The following is a 22,379-nucleotide window of genomic DNA, read 5'->3' as shown; positions in this document are numbered from 1 at the left end:
AAGGCTTTGCATAAATTTGTTTTCCATAATGTGTTTGAGAACTGTTATGGGGGTCTTTAAGATTTAACTAAAGCAAGGCAAGTCCAGTCCTTTCAATACATGAACAATGTTCTTATAAAGGTACACACACACACACACACACACACACACACACACACACACACTACCACCAGCACCTCCACCACCACCATCACCAAACCACCACAAAAGCAATGCATAATTTCTTGCAAAATGTGTGAATAGGTTTAGAGTTCTCTGGTAGTGAAGAAAAGATCAAGAGAACTATGCCAAGGGAACGCAAACTCTTGTAGGTGCAATCATTTAAGGCTGCTCGAAGGACATGATGTCTTGTGTGCATAATGTTAGGATTTCAGTAGTTAAGTAGAGAGAGTGTTTCAGGAAAAAAAATAAAGAAATTGCATGTCCAGGAGTTTGAAAATAGACACAACAAGGGAACTTAAAGATGAGAATGGACCAAGCTTGGGCCCGGAGACTGGTATATACAGAGGACTTGAAAGAGGAGGAGGGGGGAATCATGTGGTATCCATACCACTAACACCAGGTCTAGATTCATTTTAAATACAACTGTAGCGTGCCCCAGTGCTTGCTTGGAATTGACTAGAATAAACACTGAGCGCGATAGAGAAGATCTGTGTTCGGTTAAACCAAGTAGGAAGAAGCCTGTTCACTGCAGAGGCCAGCTGAAACATGATTGATGATGCTCTGGACTCGGGTGGTGAAAATGGGGATGAAGAAAGGGCCATTTGGTGGGAAACGTTTCAAGGCAGAATAAGAAGAGGTGATAATGTGGAAGAAGTGGGCTTCAATAAACAATGAAATGAGTGACTCTCATACTTCCTTATAGACCACAACACTTGGCTAGCTGGCTGCCTGGTGGGATGGTAGTTTAATCATTAAATTACATTTTCTGAGATACCTAAATAATTTCTCTGCTGTTCCAAGTACATCATAAAAGATGTCCTGTGTGGAGTGAGGATGGGAGGGAATCTGAGTTTCACTTAACAATGACTTGAGCTTAAAGTTGTTACAAACCTTAGCGTCTATGGATGCTTATTAAATTTGTATTTTAAATAAGTCACCAATACTAAAGCCTAATGCAGAACTCTTTCAGAGATTAAAACAAATATGCAAAACAGTTGGCATATTGACTGTCAAAGCAGTAGACACCCTGTGCTATGCTTGCTGTTCCTGCTTAAATACAAGTTTGTTTACTACAGAGGAATGGTCTCTTACAAAGTGCTAGCACATACCATGGAGTCAAAAATGTCTGCTGACTGTATAAAAATGACCATTGGCCCATATAAAATTCAGTTTCCATTATAAGAAACAAATTCTCCATCCTTAGCATAGTAAGACAGGTCTCATCACCTTGACCTCAAATGGCTCATTTAGTAAAAATGTGCATCCCTTCTTTCACTAGAGGGCACCAAATCATTGCCCTAAAATATAAAAGTATCAAGAGGGACTAGGGTTGGGGTGGGGGGCTGGCAAGCTGGAAAGCCTGGTCATAATCTCCATTAAATATCTGTTGGTGATCTCAGGGGGTGTGTAAGAATTTTAACCATGCTTTCTCGGGCAAATTTTCACATGCACATAATTATATTCTGCATGTCGAGAAATCTGATATGATTTAATTAAGCACAGGGGACTTTATTCTATTCAATCTCTCAGAGGAGAAAGTGAAATATTTCGGAAAAGGCATCATTGTATTTCACTCAGGCCACCAGGGTGCATTGCCGTGGAAGCATTTGGCTGATATCTGCTCTCTCCAAACCTTTCGTTCTTTAGTGGAAATAAACTGAACCTTGCCTCAGTAGCCTAGAGGACTTGTGATTCCCCTGGGGCTTGTTTACTGTGTGGAAGGGTCCTTGAAGGCAGGGAAGCTGGTTTAATTTTCAATCTTCAGATTTATGTGATGTGCCTTGTGACATTTTACTTAAAACTAACTCCACTAGGGGAGAAAATTGAGAGAAATGTACCCACAATTGTTGCAATATTTTCTCAATCTTTATTTCCTTTCTACCCTCTGCTAATCAGATGAGTGTTGAGAGGCTTTTGTGAAGAATGAAGATGACCCTGCTGATGAATGAGCTTTCTTGCTCCTTACACTAGACTGTAATTCGCCCCCTTTTTCTTTCTTGTCCCTCCCTCTCTGCCTGAGCATTATAGTAAGGTGATTTTAGATTCCTTGGGATGTTGAACTCATGGTATTCCCACTCTATCCTTTGTGTTAATGGTTCTATTGTTAATTATTTACTTTCCCCCCCTCTATCTCAAGATCCTATGGTGTTTATAAGATAACGATGGTCATGGAATTAAAAGAATTTTCAGAGATGAATTTATCCATCTTGTATCAATGCCTAACAACATAGATTATAAATCAAATATATTTTAATCAAACACTAGCCCTGTGACATATTGAAATTATATGCTTTATTTTTTTATTCTATCTCTGTCTACACACATATATCCATTTATCCATCTATTACCTACCAGTGTATATGATTCTAACATCTATCTATACCCTTATTTCTTGATGTCCCTATCATCTATCTACCTATCTATCTATGTATCTATCTATCTATCTATTTATCTATCTATCTTCAATCATCCATAACTACCTTACATCTAAAAGTTAGACTCTCTCTTTAAAGCTTCTCTGTTCAGAGATGCTCACTAAGTGATTAATTGACCTACATAGTGGAAAGGAGGTAATCACATTGTTTTTTAGAAAATCCCCCAAATTCAGTGATTCCTCCCAATAACACTGGTCTTTATAAGTGACTAGGAGACAATGACTGCTGACAATTAGAAATTGTTCATGAAGGAGTATAACTACAGCCTGTTCTTTAATTTCATGAGTTTTACATCTTCAAGTTTAACCAAACAGGAATGAAAAGTATTTGAAAAACAACTTCATCTGTAGAAAGCATGTATAAATTAATTTCCTGTCCTTTTTTTTTTCTGAGCCATATTTATATTACATTTGGACTGCGTTGAGTTTTTTAAAAATCTAGAAATTACATTAAGTTAATTGGAATGGATGCATATATTATAGTTAAGTACCATACTATTTCATACAGGGGGATTTGCAATTGTGGGTTTGGGTATTTGTGAGTGTTCTGGAATCAGTTCCCCACAGATAATAAGGTACTTCTTTAATATCAATGTTTTATAAGTACATCTCAGCTAAAGCAAAGTATAAACCCCTTATTAAATAATAGACATGAATATTGATGTTATTGTTTGATACATTTAGTCTATTGACTGCTGGAGTACATGCATCAGTGCAGCTAAATTCTACACACACAATGTTCTGAGTTTGATTTGCAGGACTGCAAACTAAATAGATGAACATAAATAAAGAAAAGAAAAAAATGGTAATGAAACTTACTTGTTACATTTGTTTCAGACCTTGTGGACTATGGGAGACATGAATAAAATGATCTATGATCATAAATAGCATACATATGGTATATGTAATACATGATTATATGATATACCACCATTATATGATCATATATCTATATGGATACATTATATATATGTATATATATATATGTATATATATATATTAGATTAAATCAAGACCATATGTCTCAGGATACCATGGAAATTTTATTCATATTTCAAGAATAATAAAGAAAAGAAGCCTGACACAGTGCCACATGCCTATAATTCTAGAACTTGGGGAGGGAGAGGCAGGTGGAACTCTGTTAGAGGCCAACCTGGTCTACAAAGGGAGAGTAGGACAGCCAAGGTAACACAGGAGAAACCCTGTCTCAATAAACAAACAAACAGCAAAAACAACAACTCCAAAAAAACCAACAGCAACAAAAAGAAAGAAAGAAAAAGTAGAGGGAAGAACCTTTATTCACCTAGATTAACATTCTTTCATTCCAGCATAATTGTCAATATTGGAAGAATATAAGTATAGGTAGCTATATATGAATTGTTTGGTTTTTTTTAGCTGGATATTTTGAAAGTGCTGAGGGATATGCAGGATATTTCAACTGAAGTAGGCTTTTTTATTTTTATATATCAGTAACACCAGAGAGCACCCAAAGAACTGATTCCTAAAATTGAGGGAATCATGATTTATCTGTGAATTTCTGAAAAACACAACTGACATACTTTAAGATGCAAATCATGATGAGCTCCAAGTGTCACCCATTCTGTGCCTGCTTGGGCAGGGAAGATATGGTGGAATTGTAGAGATGTCTAGAGAGCTGTGCTTGAAGGATCTCATGAGCTGTTAATGTTAAGTAAATGCTGAGATTCAAGGATGTCCAAGAAATTCTAGCAAAGCAAAGTAATTCAGATGTAACCAGAAAACACCTATGACAATAACGTGGACAAGATGGAAAGGGACCAGAATTTAGTCGAGAAATTTACATAGTTGATTGTTGATTGGTTATAGATAGTAAAAAGTGGGAGTTAGTTACTGAGGAATTAAATGCTAAAGGATTGTAGCAATTAAATAAATGGTTCTTAATGGCATTCTGAGCTACCTTGCTCAGACATCATCAGCTAAGCTTCCTCTTGTATTAGATGGGAACTAACACAGAGATCCAAACCTGAAAATATGCAAGCAGTAAGACATATTGGATTACCCAGTCCAAAAGAGGGAGTGTTCATCAAAATGCTCCTTCAAGAGCTCAAGGAGCTGGGTGGAAGCAGAGGCTGAGATAATGGATGACTCCAAAGAAACAGTGTCCTCATGGTACAACAGGACTGATAAACATACATGCAATAGTGACTCTGAAAGCGTGCAAGGAATATACGTGGGCCCAAGCCAGATGGGTCCCAGTACCGACAGGAGAATGTGGACATAGGCTCTCATCACTGAACAAGAAGGTACCTAAAACTCATATACACTTGAGAGAAGCATGGGAGAATGACAAAGTAGAAGGATCCAGAGGGTCCTAGAAGCATACAAGTAGAACATTACGATAGGCAGATTTGGGCACAGGGGTTCCACTCAAACTAAGGCACCAGCCAAGGACAATACAGGTGGTAAACCTTAAACCCCTACCCAGATCTAGACAATGGACAGAACACTCTCCACAGTAGAGTGGAGAGTGGGATATGACTTTCTCACGTACTCTGGTGCCTCACCTTTGACTATGTCCCCTGGAGGGGGAGACCTGGTGGCACTCAGAGGAAGGACAGCAGGTTACCAAGAAGAGACTTGATACCCTATGAGCATCTACAGGGGGAGGTAAGCCCCCTCAGGAACAGTCATAGGGGAGGGGAATAAGGGGAAAATGTGAGGGAGGGAAGAATGGGAGGATACAAGGGATGGGATAACCATTGAGATGTAACAAGAATAAATTAATAAAGGAGAAAAAAAATAGTCTTCTCCAATGGAGCCTTCCTGCACATATTAATTACACTTCAGGATGGGCCCCAATCCCAGGAGTAGATGACTAAAACAAAACTGACTCAATAATTTATTTGTAGACTTTTTATATCGTATTAGTTTTATTTGGTATTTTTATTATGTTTCACTGTTCTTTTTCTTATATAGTTTGGTTTCCAATTGTGTGTATGTATGTGTGTGTGTGTGTGTGTGTGTGTATGTTTCTTGAGTCTGTGTTTTGTCTGTTTTTTTGGTGTTTTTGTGTTTGTTTTTCAAGACAGGGTTTCTCTGTGTAGCCTTGGCTATCCTGAACTCACTTTGTAGACCAGGCTGGCCTCGAACTCACAGTGATCCACCTGCCTCTGCCTCCTGAGTGCTGGGATTAAAGGCATGCACCACCACACCCAGCTTGTCTGCTTGTTTTTAAAGAGCAGAGTCCAGTAAGCAAGGAGGTGTAGAGGATCTGGGAGGAGTTTAAAGAGGAGAAAAGTGTGACAAGAATAGAAACCTACAAGAAGACCATCAAGGCTGGAGGATCTGGACCCAGGGGGTCTGCTCAAACTACTGTACCAACCAAGGTCAATGCATGCAGTAAACCTAGAATCCCTATTCAGATCTAGCCAATGAACAGCATATTCTCCACAGTTGTGTGGAGAGCAGGAACTGACTCTGACATGAGCTCTGGTGTCTCTTATTTGACCACTTCCCCTTGGTGGGGAGGCCTGGTGGCACTCAGAGGAAGGGGGGACAGGCTGCCAGGATGAGACCTGATAGGCTGTGACCATATGGCGGGGAGGAGGTCCGCTTCTGTCACAGACCTAGGGGATGGGAATAGAGTGAAAGAAGGAGGGATGGGGAACGGGAAGATACAAATGAGGGGATAACAATTGAGATGTAATCTGAATAAATTATTTAAGCACGTAGTCTTCATGGAAACTGAACCTCATGACTTAAGCAAACGAAAGAACTCTACTCACTTAGCTTTTTCATGCAGTCACGAAGCCGGGTTTCCAAGCTGAGGACCCGCTGGTGCAGCTCTTCATAGTCATAGGCACCGATTTCTTCCTGAATCCCAGTGAGGACTGAAGACAGGTTACGAATTTCTTCCTTGAACTGTGTGATGAGTTTCGCGTCTGTTTTGTACTGCTCCAACACTGGAATCAGGGGCAGTAGCTCGTCCATTTTCTCTTTTAACTCCTGTGGAAAGAAGCAGAATGTTTCCAAGAGTAATTTAAAACAGAAAAAAGCAGATTCGTCCTTTGCTATGAAATGTAACTTATTGAAACAGCTTCAACGTTGCTCATTGATTTTTTTTTTTTTTGGTTGACACCAGGTAGGCTTTGATAATGTAAGTGGTTACGAGATCCTTGCTAATAAATTTTACTATTGCAGCTTGTCAACACAGTAACTTCTCTTTAAGAGGGCACATGCATTGCTATAAAATAAATTGATCTTCATCATAAATAGAAAAAAACTTCCTATTGTAGCAATTACAGTGTTTTGTATTAACCTACTTTCTGTTCATGCTCTATAAAGTGAATAATACATCATCCAGTTAGGGAACAGAGAGATAATCCCATTCTTCAGTAATGAACTAAATAGCAATACTGGAAAGAAATCAATGTCTTATGAGACGCTGATGAAAGTGAATTATTCCACTACTGAATATCTATGCCATAGAAGTACATAAAAGAAATTTTTGGAATCACCTTTTCCCTTGAATTTAAGACTATCTCTAGTCATGGCCTTGTACTCTTTTTTTCTTTTACTTCTGCTTATGTGTTTCTTGTCCTAGATAGATATTAATCTATCTTGGAACAAGTTCATTAGGAAGGTAAGTTCAAGCACATGATACATACTACATACCAAGCTTCCCCAAAGTTAAGGAGATATATGCTGCTGTTTCCATATTGAATCATTAGCTATATTATGTCTCCATTTGTCTTATAATATAATTTAGATATCATTACAGAAGGCAGAATTGCTTACCCACCCATATAGTGAATTAACTCCTTAGCTAAACAAAGTGCATAGCAACACTGTTTTTTGTCAAGTAACTAAGTAATGTATGTTGCCAATCAATGTCCCTTATTCTTAATCACCACAGGACTGGGTCATAACCTGCACTTTTATTTGCAACTTTTGCACTTATCACCCACATTTCTTTCCCTTTAATTTGGTAGATATTAACAACAAAATAGTACAGGAGTTTGATTTAACTGTGAATTTATTGCAGATGATATAATCTGTTGAAGGAGTTCCAAACTTATGATGATTTCAGAATAACCCATAGGTACTGTCAAAAGTCATACAGTATAATTATTTAAGGAGTTGAAATTGCATTCTAAAAGTACACTTAGAAAATGTTATTACTATAAATACATCCAAGTATCAGAAGATCTCATTGCTGTCCTGATTAATGAGCTTGTGTTTCTGGTGGGGGGGGATTTCTATGTGCTCCACAAACCTTGGGATTTGAATTTTTCTGCATGTATACATTAAATGGCAGGATAAAATATATTAGTAATTAGAAGGATTCCTAACTATTACAGTAAAAAAGCAGAACTGTAGAGCCTTGCTTATATTAGGACTCATCTTGAAACTAACTTATAAGTTTAAGCATCTTGCAGTACCCCTAAAGGGAGACACGATTGTTTCACTAGAATTTTAACGATAAGAGTTCTGCTCATACTATTTGCTGCAAATTATAAGAGTAGCCACAATGAAACCCTTTCCATTTTACTGTGTGTATATTCAAAGGAACAATCTAATGTCAAATCATTGGAAGTGCCTTGTCTTTGATGAATTAAAAGTATTTTTACTCTTTCAAAATTTACTAGGCTTTTGACAATCAATTTTGAAACTAGGACATTTATCAGAGGGCCTTCGTAAATATTATATATATTACCTTAGATCTGACTTTGCTATTGCCTTCTGGAATTTTATTTTCTACTACATAGTTCTGGCAAAAACCAGAGTATCTTGCTAACAACAGTTCATTTCACTACAGTGGCTAGCTTGGCTTTCAACCTGAAAGATCATTAAAGGGAAAGTTGACAGTGTTCTTATGAGGGGAAAGTTTTTCAGCAGCAGAAAGGTTGTTATAGAGCAATTTTCCACTTAAATTTGGTTTTTAAATGTTCTTCTTCTAGCTTATGTTGTCTTGGCACCTAGAGGGAAATCTGATTCATGATATAACTCTGGGAGGACATGAGTTTCACAATCATGTATTGGTCATCATACTGTGATTTGGGTATAGAGAAGGGAGTGATAAATATGGGGATTTTGGAATTTGCGTTGCTGTATGTGTGTGTGTGTGTGTGTGTGTGTGTGTGTGTGTGTGTGTATGCGTGTGACATATGTATGGAATGCATGTGTGTGACTATGCATGTGTCCATGTGACCACATGTCCGTGTGTGTGTGTGTGTGTGTGTGTGTGTGTGTGTGTGTGTGTGTGTACAGAGCATTAAGGAGGCCAAAGGTTGATGTGTAAGTTCCTTAATCATTCTCTGCATGTATATGTATATATGTATATATATATATATATATATATATATATATATATATATATATGCACACACATACTAGGCTATTAGGCTAAATTATCTAGCTAACAAGCTTCAGGGATATGTCTGTTTTTACTTCCTCGATGCTGAGGATAGGAGTGTACACCCCTCAAACCATGCCGCCATTTCATGTATGATGGGGCTCTGAAATAAAATATGTATGTTTGTACTACAAGTAATTTACTAACTGAACTAACTCATCAGTCCCATTACTTTAATTTTAATTCAGAGAACTAGATTATCAGTTCAGACCTACAGATTTGAATCTTCAAGCGGTACTTGAAATTTTAGTCATAGTTTGTGCTTTAGTTTACCTGGTGGGTACAAAAACAGTGAAACAGTGCTTGCCTTACTGGATAGATATGATGATTGAATTAATTAATAAATAAAAGTGCTCTGAACTCTTTCTCTGAATATGTATGTTCTGAAAAATGGTTATAATTATGATTATGATATTTAGATTTTGACATTTCCAACATATTTTTAGATTATGTGAACTATGAAAATCAAAATAATAACCACATGGTTCTTCCTGGATTTTCTATTTTCTTATTGACAAGGTCCTATCCACTAGGACTTGGTTCTACCATGTGTTCACTACTTTGTCTCCTGACATACATTTTGAGCTCCTACCTTCTTTTTGCTGTCCTTTCTTGGAGTGCTTCTCTCCCCTCACTTAGTATTTACAACTTTCTACTTTGATAATGACACAGCTTTGGCTTTGCATCATTGCTTGACCACATATACCTTTATTCTGAGAATTGAAAGTTGACACTGGAATGCTTTTGAATTTCTAGATCCTCTCTGGAAATTAGTGTTTGAGGAGAGGGGGGCCACACCCAGCATGGTTTCCTGAAGACTATCAAATTGACTAATCCCTCAGGAGAGCTCCAATGAAGAAAGGAATAGCTTTTCCCTTTGTGCTTTTACATGCTGCTGCTACATCCTTTGAGGCCAGTGTTTCCCTCTTAATTGCTTTTCATTGGGGGACATAGTGCTTCATTTCTCTAAGAAGGACCCCGCCCTGTCCCACAGAGTATATGTACTCAGTGAATTCTTGTTGACATGGATATCTACCCAGAACCTTAATATTCTCCCTGTTTGTAAGTTTCCCCATATTTTTCTGTTAAGCCAACTCATATTTTTTTTATGAATTTCAAGCATAATGTGTCTTCTAGGAGTTGTTCTAACTCATTCTTTTCCTTTTTGTTTTAAAAACTTCTGGTTTTGTTTAAGCTCCTCTTCAATTCAAATTTTATGGTTCATCACTTCAACTTTCTCTCTTGTTAGTATCTTCAACTTTCATATCCTTTTTTTTTTCATTGAAACTCATTATGTATTGATATCTGTCATCTATACCTTTGTACTTATGCTCTAGAGGTTACAGAAAAAAAAATACAAATCACGATGACTTCTATCTCATTAAAATGTGCCTTGCAAAGATCCTATTTGTCTCAGCTATCACAACTAACTAAAGCTATACATTTCAGTATGCTCGAACCCTTGACCACAAGATGAAATTCGGCTCTCCCCTTTCACACTAGGGTTGAACCACACTGTCCAAATGAAAGAGGGAAAAAGATACTACCTATGGACAGCATTAAGATTTTTGAAAACTCTGTGCTTTGATTTTTAAGACAGATAAAAAATCTTTAATAGAGGCTCACGTGACATTATCAGACCAAGAAGTTTTTTTTTTAATAAATGACTCTATCACATACCGTTAATAAAGTATGCCCAGCTCAACACAGTTTTCCATTTCTAGTTTCTAGATAATTGGCATTAAACTACATACAGTCCTTAAAAAAGAACTAATTTGTACAAAGTTAGAAAAACCACCCTTTAAAAATCCTTTTGTTGATGGTATTATTAATAATTTACATCCTCCACAGTTCTTACTTCAGCAGAGCATTAATTCATTAGAAAAGGCGATGATGACTTAATTCTTTACTTTCCTGGGGATTTCCCCTGTCTTAGATAATAAAGTACTTATAATCCTACCCAGAAAATCCACATGTCAGAGGTGGGTAGCACCGCCTCTTTATCTTTTTAATCACCATCTTCAATATGTTCCTGGCTGATAATAAGCACATTTTAGTGATGAGGCCGTTGTGCCCCCAGTGAGTCTTTAGCGTTGTATACATGGACCAAGGCATGGTTATTTCTAGCTGAGTGACATGCTAGCTGCACATTGCAGCGGACTGACAAGATTGCAAGTTTCACACCTACTTGAAAATGCTTGGTCATTAACGTCTTCCGATCATCTTCAATCTGCCGAAACTTGGCCTTCAGCCCTTTCATTTGGGTTTCCATTTTTAATACATACTGGAAATCTCTTTGAGTTCTCAAGTTTAAGACTTCTATAGACTGGGACATATTCTGCACCTGTCAAAAAAGGTCATTGGTGGTGAATTATTCTCAGTTTATGGATACTTGCAATCTCCACTAAAGTTTCAAAATGTCATTGGCACAAAAACAGAAGCACCAAATCTATAACTTTATGTCTACTTGTCACATTTTCAACAAGATTCCTTACAATAAACATTCAAAGAATCCAGCCAAAGATAATTATACCTGTGCATGTTATAACAACTGGTCATGTGTCATTAGAAATGTCCAGATAAGCAAGAAGATAGTAGATTAGAAAATAAAATTAGTTTAATTGCAAGGCTTCATAGGTTATAATACCCCTCGGTAATGCATGTTGAGATAAAATGTGCCTGTAAACACTGTTTCTTACCTCTGAAATGTCAGAGGTACTTAGTAACAGGGCATGTACTAACAGGTTCAACAGAGGTAGAATTCACTCATTTTGAAGCAAAAGAAGGAGGAGGAGAATGAGGTGGAGCCTTTATAAAGGATGAACAAAATTATCTGGGGAAAAAAAAGCCCTTGGCCAAGAGAAAGGCTGTGCACCTTCCTTCTCCACCACTCATTTCCACCCTCCCAGGAGGTGCAGAACACCCTCAGATTGCCTGAAGCTGCCCTATTGTTTGTAGTAATACTAATATACACCCAAAAAGGGAGATTTAAAATGCTAAGGAGATGTACATGCATGGACTATGTTGAAGAGCCATGTGTCACAGAACATGTGTAAGAAATCTTATATAGGTGCAAATGAGTGCAAAATGCAAATGACTCCAAAAAGCCCAGGGTGTGCAGTGTAAAAGCCTGCATCCTTTGTTCAGTGGAACATTGAGCTTCCGAACTGCCCCCTTTTTGGTCCAACCTTCTTTCTCCTTGGAAACATATTGTTCCTAACAAACTATATTCTCCCTCTGCTGTGTCTCTGTATCTCTGCTCAATACTTTGTTCTAGAACAAAGGAACCTGGACTCCTGCCAGATGAGCTCACTGAACCCTGATATCAATGCGTGTTGATTTTGATTCAGTTACATCATGATGGTTCTAAAATACTCAGTGGGGTGACACTGAGTTGACCAGGACTAATGCCGGATACTTTGTTTTAGGGGCTTAGGAAATGTCAACCACTTAAAACACCTTATAAACAGATAGAGACACATGTTAAGCCGATGGTACCAGGCCAGGGTTATTGAGCCCCAGGCTACTTAGAAGTAGGAAATAGGTGACCTAGAAAGAGTACAGAGATGAAAGAAAGCTGTTCTAATTTTTGTGTTAGCAAAACCCTGAAAACAAAGGCAAATCCTCTAATAGAAGGAAGCACACGAATGAAGAATAATATAGCTACAAATTATTCTAAAGACTAAGATGAATCTCTACATTTCTGGTACTTCAGAGCAACAACTTCGTCTTCCCTTGGAAGCTTGTCAAAAATGCAGCATCCCAGGACCACCCTAAAGACATCATTAGTTTGCATATTTATCAAGATTTCCAAGTGATTGTTACAACTGACTTTTAAAGCTTGAGAAGCACCATTCATCAGGGTTTTTTATAAAAGAAAAACATAATATGGGTACAAAATCCAATCCTTTGTCATAAATGAAATACAGTCACACATGCAAAAGATGATATAAGCTATTAAGAAAAAATCATGAAGAAATGCACACAGAAGAATTAGAAATACATATATTATGCTGTTAAAAAATAGATTTCTACAAGAGGAAAGACCTGTGTATATTTAAATAACGTTTTTTTTGCATTAGTGAATTCACCAAAAATGAGCACAAAAGGTGGTAGGATTGCAAGTATTTCTATGTTTCAGATATGTGAATGTGCACTTTCATTTATTTTTAAATAAATATGTATTATTTAGTAATTAGTAAAAAACATAGCTACTTTCATTGGGAAAAAACAAGTGAACTAGAAATGGATAATTTGTTTAGTTATGTAACTTTCCAACAGGAAACATTACAATGATTAATATACACATCAATTTGCAAAAAGGAGACCATGGTTGATACATTGCTCAGAACTGTCATTTTTAGAAATGCCAGTGAATTTTGCTGCAGGGGCTTGCCTCAGTTCTTTACCTCCTGTCAGATAAGTCAATTTTCATTTATTCTTTTCCTTTGCTGTGTTTATCCTTACTCTTCCCCTATGCCCCTTCTGTCTGTTTCAAGCATGTCACAGTCTGAGTTACATTAAAATAATTTTGGAATGTGTGCTTAGACAATGTCAGCAAAATGCCTTTGGTCTGTGATCCTCATCACAAGCTGTGTGTTATTTTTTAAGTTCTAGAACAAAAAGAAGTAGACACACCCAAGAGGAGTACAAGACTGGAAATCATCAAACTCAGGGGTGAAATCAATAAATTAGAAACAAACAAACAAACAAAAAACAATTCAAGGAGTCAACGAAACCAAGAGCTGGTTCTTTGAAAAAATCAACAAGATTGACAAACCTTTAGTCAAACTAAATAAAAGGCAAGGGGAGAGTATTTAAATCAACAAAATCAGAAACCAAAAGGGACACATAATGATAGACACTGAGGAAATCCAAAGAATCATTAGTTCCTACTTCAAAAGTCTAAATGCCACACAATTTGAAAACCTAAATGAAATGGACAATTTTCTTGATAGCTACAAACTACCAAAATTAAATCAAGATCAGTTAAACAAGTTGAATAGTCTTATCACATCTAAGGAAATAGAGGCAGTCATCAAATGTCTCCCAACAAAAATAAAAGCCCAGGACCAGATGGATTCAGTGCAGAATTCTACCAGACCTTCAGAGAAGAGCTAATACCAATGTTTTTCAAACTATTCCATAAAACAGAAACAGAAGGAACATTGCCAAACTCATTTTATGAGGCCACAGTTACCTTGATACCAAAACCGCAGAAAGACTCAACAAAGAAAGAGAATTTCAGAACAATTTCTCTTCTGACCATTTATGCAAAAGTACTCAATAAAATACTTGCAAACCAAATTCAAGAATACATCAAAGCTATCATTCACCATGACCAAGTAGGCTTTATCCCAGTCATACAGTGGTGGTTCAATATATGGAAATCCAACAATGTAATTCATCATATAAATAAACTGAAAGAAAAAAAAAACCCACATGATCATCTCCTTACATACCGAAAAAACATTCAACAAAATCCAACATCCACTCATGTTAAAAAGTCCTGAAGAGAACAGGGATACAAGGGCACATACTTAAATATAATAATATACAGCAGGCATACAGCCAAAATCAAACTGAGTGGAGAGAAACTTAAGTCAATTTCACTGAAATCAGAGACAAGACAAGGCTGTCCACTCTCTCTGTACCTCTTCACTATAGTGCTTGAAGTCCTAGCTAGACCAGTAAGACAACTGAAGGAGATCAAGAGGATACAAATTGGAAAAGAAGAAGTCAAACTATCACTATTTGCAGCCCTCCTGTGGCAAACAGTTTGAGAAAGAAGTTAGGGAAACTACACCCTTCATAATGGCCACAAATAATATAAAGTATCTTGATGTAACTATAACCAAGAAAGTGGAAGAATTGTATGAAAAAAAACTCTTCAAATCTCTGAAGAAAGAATTTGAAGAAGATTTCAGAAGACACAAAGAACTCCCATGTTCATGGATCTGGAGAATCAACAGAGTAAAAATTGTCATCTTACCAAAAGCAATCTACAGATTCAATGCAATTTCCATCAAAATACCCACAAAATTCTTTGCCAACCTTGAAAGATCAATTCTCAACTTCACATACAAACAAACAAACAAACAAACAAAAACAGAAAAGCTAAAATGATTTTGTACAATAAAAGATCTTCTGAAGGAATCTCCATCCTGGATCTCAAACTGTACTATAGAGCAACAGTAATAAAAACGGCATATTATTGGCACAGAAATAGGCTGGTTGATCAACAGAATTTAATTGAAAACCCAGAAATAAACCCACAAACCTATGGACATTTGATTTTTGACAAAGAAGCCAAATCCACACAATGGAAAAAAGATCTTCAACAAATCGTGCTGGTCTAACTGGATGGCTACACGTAGAAAAATGAAGATAGATCTATATCACCCTGCACAAAACTGAAGTCCAAATGGATTAACGACCTCAACATTAAACTAGACACACTAAATCTGTTAGAAGAAAAAGTGGGAAAGAACCTTGAGCCAGGAGATAATTTCCTGAATACAACACCAACATCTCAGGCCCTAAGATCAACCACTAGTAAATGGTACCTTATGAAACTGAAAAGGTGATGGACACTGTCAATAGTATAAAATGACAGCCTACAGACTGGGAAAATATATTCACAGGCTGTTTTTTACATATTTTACTTACCAGATATTACACAGAACCAGACACAGAATAAGTGCTCAATAAATATTTCCTGAGTAAAATCATCTTGGCTTTCAAAAAGTATAATGGGTGATTAGGATCTTAATACTTTAGGGAGAGTTTTTCTCTCCCTCTAACTGTTACATACAGAAAGAACTATATGAATACAAATATTTCTCAATTTGAAAATACCATTATACTCAGAGAGCTTCATGTAAATTTTTAGTGCAGTACAAAATTAGAGACAACAACGAACTCATAGAAACTTCATCGTGGATAAAATCATAGCTTTCAAAATAAATTTCTAACCTTATTTATAGTTAAGCATGGATTAAGAAAATTTGCATTAAAGAAACTGGCTACCTATTTTAATATGTAACAATCTTTGAATATATCCAACCAATCATTAGCATGGTTGATATCCACTTAAATTTTTTTTTCTTGTTTTCCAAGTCAGGGTTTCTCTATGTTAGCCTTGGCTGTCCTGGACTCACTTTGTAGATCAGACTGGCCTTGAACTCACAATAATCCACCTGCCTCTGCCCCCTGAATGCTGGGACTAAATGCATGTGCCACGACGCCTGGGTTTAATTTTTTTCTATTCCACACGACTAGAAGATGATGGACAAGAGGAAATATCCTGAGTTAAGAGTGTCCTTTATGTTTTACTTGGAATTCCCAATTGATTCCCAATTGATTTTTCGACTTAATTTGTGTTAATGGGAAAATGCATTGAGAGAATTTTTCATGAGACTTAGTTGTGACCTTCTATATTATGCAACCTTTAATAACTGCAAGAACTGTATCTGGGGTTTAGGGTAACATTAGAGGTATTTAAATGGACAGGTTTTGTCTGCGTTGCCTTTAGCTCTTCTGAGGAAGACCTTCCTCCTGTTGATGGAGATTCACTTGAGCAAAAGTTTCCTGATGATTCAAGACACTGACTCCCTATTGTGTGATTCACAGGAAGGAAACCTGTGTTTCTTCTCATGCTCTACTCCTCTTTGAAGTCATTCTGAAGATCAGCTTTTTGTTATTGTTTGCAATTCTGCTACGTTTTGAATATTAGATGTCACTTACAAGCTCATGCACTGAAGGCTTTTTTTTTCCAGATGATAGCATTATTTTTGAGAGAATCTGGAATCTTAAAAGGTGGGAGCTAGATGGAGCAAGTTAAATTTCTTTGGTGGGGGGGAGGGTTGGAGACAGGGTTTCTCTACATAGTCTTGGCTGTTGTGGTCTCCCTTTGTAAGCCAGCTGGCCTCGAACTCACAGTGATCTGCCTGCCTCTGCGTCCCAAGTGCTGGGATTAAAGATGCGCACGACCAAGACCAGCTGTAATTAACTTTCTAGGTGTATGTCATCAAGGGTGTTTTGTGCCTGTATGATTTCAATGTCCTCTCTCTCCATGCTTCCTAACCACATGGTCCTTTTAATGACCTTTTGCCTTATCACAGTCAAGGAACACCAGGGCCACGTGACCATGAATCCAAACCTCTAAATCCACAAGCCAACATACACTTTTACTCTTGTAAACTGTTTTTTCCTCAGTGTTTTTCCCAACTATGAAGATCTACTTAACAGACATCTAGAATGTTTGGCAAAGTCATTATATCCCACCTCTGATAATCATTTTGAACCATTTGTCCTGCTTTTTCCTTTTAATAAATAAAATGCATGAGGTCTTTCCGAATGAACACAAATGAGTGTATTTTTATTCTCTGTTATAACTGCTACTCAGACCACTTTAATTTTAAAAACCTGTGGGTCAGTCTGTTTGTCTAGCTTTGCTTTAACAAAAAGAACAGCAGTTTCTTGACTGTGGATATTTACAGGAAGTTTGCTGTAAAGTGTTTTTGAAATCTTCAAGGTGAGGTACTATGTACGGGTGTCCTCAAATTTATTTTATTGGTGAAAATGTCACCCACCTCCTGCTCCAAAATCATGTTTTAAGAAATATTGATCTAGTCAATGAAGGATAGCTGTAGCAATACACAAAAACTATATAGCTAACAAGGAGTTTTTTAGGCCACAATTTTATTTCTGGTACACTAAGACCTAGGTTATTGAATTAGTTGCATTTTTCGAGTCTGCAGTAGCATACATATTTGCTAAAATATTGAAAAGAGATCTCATCTTTTAATTAGTGTGGAGACCACTAGTGGCATTGAGAATAACACAAAAATAATATAACTCCCCAGTTTATTGGCTAAGGGAGTTTTTGAAACTTTACAGATGTAGACTCATAAAGAACCAGATTGTTTTTATGTAAACTTAGAAAATGAGCCATGTCTTCTGTAGGTGTTGAATGGAGTAGATTAGAAACATAAAGCAAAAACAGTAATAATAATAATAACAATAATAATAACATCAATTATCCCCTTCTATCTCTGATAGATAATTATGTTTTGACCTATAGAATTTTTATTTCTCTGAATTACTTTAAGTGGTTCTTGAAGAAATGATGTAGGTTTGTTTATATAATCCTGTCCTGAAAGATACTAAAATATAGCATGAAGTTCTGCCATCTAAGAAAATCTTTCTTGGTATATTTTATGTATAAGTAAAAAGACTGGTGCAGCATGTCAGTAATCTGAGTATAGATACAATTTTATAAAAGAAAAAACTGCCTTTAAAGAGTTAAACAAATTTCTACCTAAGTTAATTTCCCTGATAACCAAAGTAAATACTACAATTGAAGTTTTTATAAAAAATAACCAAGATTAAAAATAAATAACCACAAAGTAATCATAATATGCCTATAATGATTGCTAACAGTCATTGTTTTAATAAAATTGAAACCTGGTCTAGTTGGGAGCAAGAAGAATGGAATCTCACCATTACAGTAGGATTGACAAAAGAGAGCCAATGAGTGATGATGATAGCTCCAAGAAGAGGGACAGAAACTAAGTAAACTTTGTTCAAAAGCAAGAGAGCCAGCTCTTTAAAAATCTTGTTTATCGAAGGATTCCCGAAGGATGCTCACAAGGAAGCCTTATGACAGGTGGAAGAAAGTTGTGGTTGCCTGGCTTAAGACAGTAAATATTTGTTTACATTAGCAAGCTAGGTGCTTTCATTCCCCTGACTACCATAATTTTATGTGAAAAGATTAGTATTTATTGTTTGTCATGCGTAATCAAAAAATTATACAACACAGAGGGAAGTGGAGAGCATGGTGTCCTCTAGAACACATACTGCCTAATTCCTCTCTTTCTTTCCATGATACTTAAAATTCAAACATGCTGTCATCCCGGCGTCACTCTGACCACCCCAGCTGTCCTACTGTATTCAGAACCCTGCACAGTGCAAGTCTGAATGGGGATCCTTGAAAGAGCCATTCATTGCCCTTTCCCTTCCTAACTACACATAAACAACCTTTCATGAGCTGACTTTCATCTGTAAAAGGGAACAAATCAAGGGCATTCTGCATCTGATTGTTGTGGATGAGGCTCAAGTAAATCACGGAGAGAATGCCGTTGAGTGAAACTGAAGAGCTTAATGTTCAAAGGAATGATTTAGAAAATGATGATAAACACTTGGAATTATTCATTATCTGTCCAGATAGCTTGCATATTTTATGTCATTATTTTGACTTCCTAGCAAGATGGTTAGTAAGAGCCTAATGGATGAGCGCAAAGAGCTCTGTATGATCCCGGGAGTTGAAACTGAATTGTCAACGTCGGAAGAACACTTGCTGCTTCCTGGAAGAGAGAAGCTGGCTGTTTATTAAGATATATGGTGGAGGATCAGGTTTTTTGTTGTTGTTGTTGTTGTTGTTGGTTTTTTTGTTTGTTTGTTTGTTTTGGTTTTTGTTTTTGAGACAGATTTTTGTCTGTGTAACAGCTCTGGCTATCCTGGAACTTGCTCTGTAGTCCAGGCTGGCCTCGAACTCACAGAGATCCACATGCCTCTGCCTCTCAAGAGCTGGGATTAAAAGTGTGCACCACCACCGCCCAGCTAGAGGATCGGTTTTAAGAAAGAAATATTGTGAAAGGTTAAAAAAAAAGTCACAGATATGGAGAAATATACCAAGAAGCTTGAGATTCCCATTTCTAACTGCAGTCTCCTGTTAAAAGAGAACCAAAACCAAGAAAACTCTATGCTTTCTAAAGAGTGACAGATTCCAACAAAACTACGCACACAGAGGACAAGCCACGTACCTTTTCCAGCAGCTGGCGGAGCTGCCTGCTTTTGGCATCTCTGGAACACAGGTTTTGTTCTGGAGCCACCACAGTGCAGATGCATCGCCCATCAGGGTCCTGTGCTGAGCTGTACACTTGCCACCCTTCTTTGGGGCTAATCTGAGTCTGGGGAAAACCAACAGCAAATACAAACAGGCATTCACTATAGGATAAGGGGAAGACAGATTTGTAGTATCAGAAGGAGAGATCTTTTTTAAGTTTTGAGTCTTTGTGGCTTTTATTTTTGTTTTAGTTTTGTGAGTATATGTGTATATATGTGTGTGCTGTTCTGAAGACAACCTCTCCTGTCCTCAGGATATCTCCACCTTGTGTTTGAGATAGGGTTTCTCATTGTCCAGGAAAGCCCCAAAGCTGGCTGGACAGCATTCTGCAGCGATCTGTTAGTTTTAGCCTCCCCAGCAGTGGGGTTATAAATGCATGCCACCACATCTGTCTTTCTGTTAGTATTGAAGATCAAATTCATGTCATCATGACTATATAGAAATAATTTTAGATACCCACTCACCTCCTTAGCCTTTGATCCTTCAAGGTTGGATGAGAAAAATTAAGCCATTTACACTGGGAGCAGCATTATTCTGTTTTCACCTTCTAGAAAAATGTCATAGAGGAAATTTCATGGTGTCCAGATTCTACATTTTTTTGCTCTCTGTTGATCTCATGTCACTTCTCATGCTTTGTTTAATTTAACATTTGAACTTCATGTTTAGATACTTTTACTAACCACTTCCTCACTTCAAACTTGTTTTTCTACATTAGTAGACCTTCTAGTTTTTACTTCACAAGAGGAAGGTAATTAATAGTATAAACTTTCCTGATCACTATTCATATCTGATATTATAAAATAAGGCCCTAAACGATCTCTCAATAACTTCTGCATCTTATGTTCTTACTCACTGGGCCCCTATCTTAAAAAGCAGCATCTCTGTTCAGATTGCAGTTCATAGGCAGCCTGCCTCCTATTTATGCTTCTAGCTTTGTTTCTTGAACTTTCCAAGGGGGCCTCCACTCCAGCTAAGTTGGATTCTGTGGGTGTGATCTATTCATCCACACATTGAGTTACATCATATAGTATTGCTATTCATGCCGCAATTATCTTGTTTCGGGTAGAAATGTGAAAATCTCCTACCTTTCTTTTCAGGTATATTCTATCAAGTGCAAAGAAAATCATCTTTAGTTTTGTCTCACTATTGTATTCTTTTTCAATAAAAACCTCAGCAAATTTTCAAAAAAGATATACTCAGAAGATAGGTCTTCACTCTATGGTAGTGGAAGAGTCTTTCCATGACTAGACTTGAAGCTGTATAAACTGGAAGTTCACTGTTTATAAATGTGAATTTTTTTCTGACATTAACTTCTTCCCATTGAGCGTGGCTTGGTGTAACTTCCAGGCACACATTGCCCTACTTGCTCAGAGTGCTAACGTTTCTTCTCTAATTGAGCTTTTCTTTGAGGATTTCCTTAACTGCAGGATGATGTGTTGATCAATTCTACTGGGCAGCTCACATCCACTGACTAAATGACACACCATAAAGTGATTCTACAAAAGAGCAGGACTTACTACTATTGTTAGTCTCACAGAAATTCCATCTAGATTCCAGTTTTAATCTCCTACACATTTTTTTTGCCATAGGCCCCAATCATCTCATACAAAAACCAAACTATCAAGAAGAGACTTGATACCCTATGAGCATATACAGGGACAGGAGGTCTCCCTCAGTCACAGACATAGGGGAGGGGAGTAAGGAGAAAATGGGAGGGAGGGAGGAATGGAAGGATACAAGGGATGGGATAACCATTGAAATGTAATATGAAAAAATTAATTAACTAAATATATTTTTAAAACCCAACACACTGATTATGTTCTGAACATATTTTGGGAGAGTCATAAAGTTTAAACTCAAGAAGTGCATACAAATATCACAAATTTTGCCTCTGATTTTTAATTGAAAGATTATGGCACCTGATCTATCTTTAAGTCTCTTTATAGCTAGCTGAATTAAAAAATATATTTCCTATGCTATTTTTTTTTATCCTAAGGGGATAGACTTCTTAACATAACCTCTCTTTCTATCTAGCGCTTATTACTGCATATCCAGTTAAAGAAAAAAGATGTTATTAGAATTATATACTATTAAAATTAGGTAAGATATAAAGTAGAATTAGATTATCCATTTTATATATAAGGGGAGATTCAGAGATTATCTACAAGATGAACATAGAAATGACTTAGCAGAGCAGCAGCTTTTATGATTTAGTAGAAAGCTTAAGCTGAGCTTCAGTTCGGGGTTAACTTCTTTAGTCCTGGGCCCTTTTAGCTTCTTGTAACATTGCACACAAATCTCAAATATGCCAGAAAATTAAGGCTTGGCTCTAGAATAAAATTAACTTTTGGACAGAGGAGTAGGGTCACCCATTTATCATATTAAAATATTTTAACAACAGTGCAAACACTGATTACTAAGGCTGCAAGCGTTTGTGTGGGTGTGTATGTGCTGAGTGTTTCAGGCCGCTGTTCAGCTTG

At 37.0% G+C, this 22,379-nt stretch overlaps 1 protein-coding gene across 2 annotated transcripts in view; it reads right to left on the bottom strand.

The window, feature by feature from the left end:
* The window catches only part of OLFM3 (olfactomedin 3), a 218,816-nt gene that overhangs the window by 22,530 nt on the left and 173,907 nt on the right, over positions 1-22,379 (bottom strand). For both annotated transcript variants that reach the window (XM_084755889.1, XM_084755888.1), the window contains exons 2-4: positions 19,817-19,963; positions 11,179-11,334; positions 6,361-6,580 (exon numbers count right to left, since the gene is read on the bottom strand). In XM_084755889.1, coding sequence (XP_084612015.1) covers positions 6,361-6,580; positions 11,179-11,334; positions 19,817-19,963 — 523 coding nt within the window. The remainder of the gene's footprint in view (positions 1-6,360; positions 6,581-11,178; positions 11,335-19,816; positions 19,964-22,379) is intronic.

The sequence above is a fragment of the Acomys minous genome, assembly GCF_964271855.1.
Source record: "Acomys minous genome assembly, chromosome: 14".
In the NCBI taxonomy this organism is placed as follows: Eukaryota; Metazoa; Chordata; class Mammalia; order Rodentia; family Muridae; genus Acomys; species Acomys minous.
Note: the sequence above shows the minus strand (reverse complement) of the source record. Positions and strands in the feature narration are given on the sequence as shown.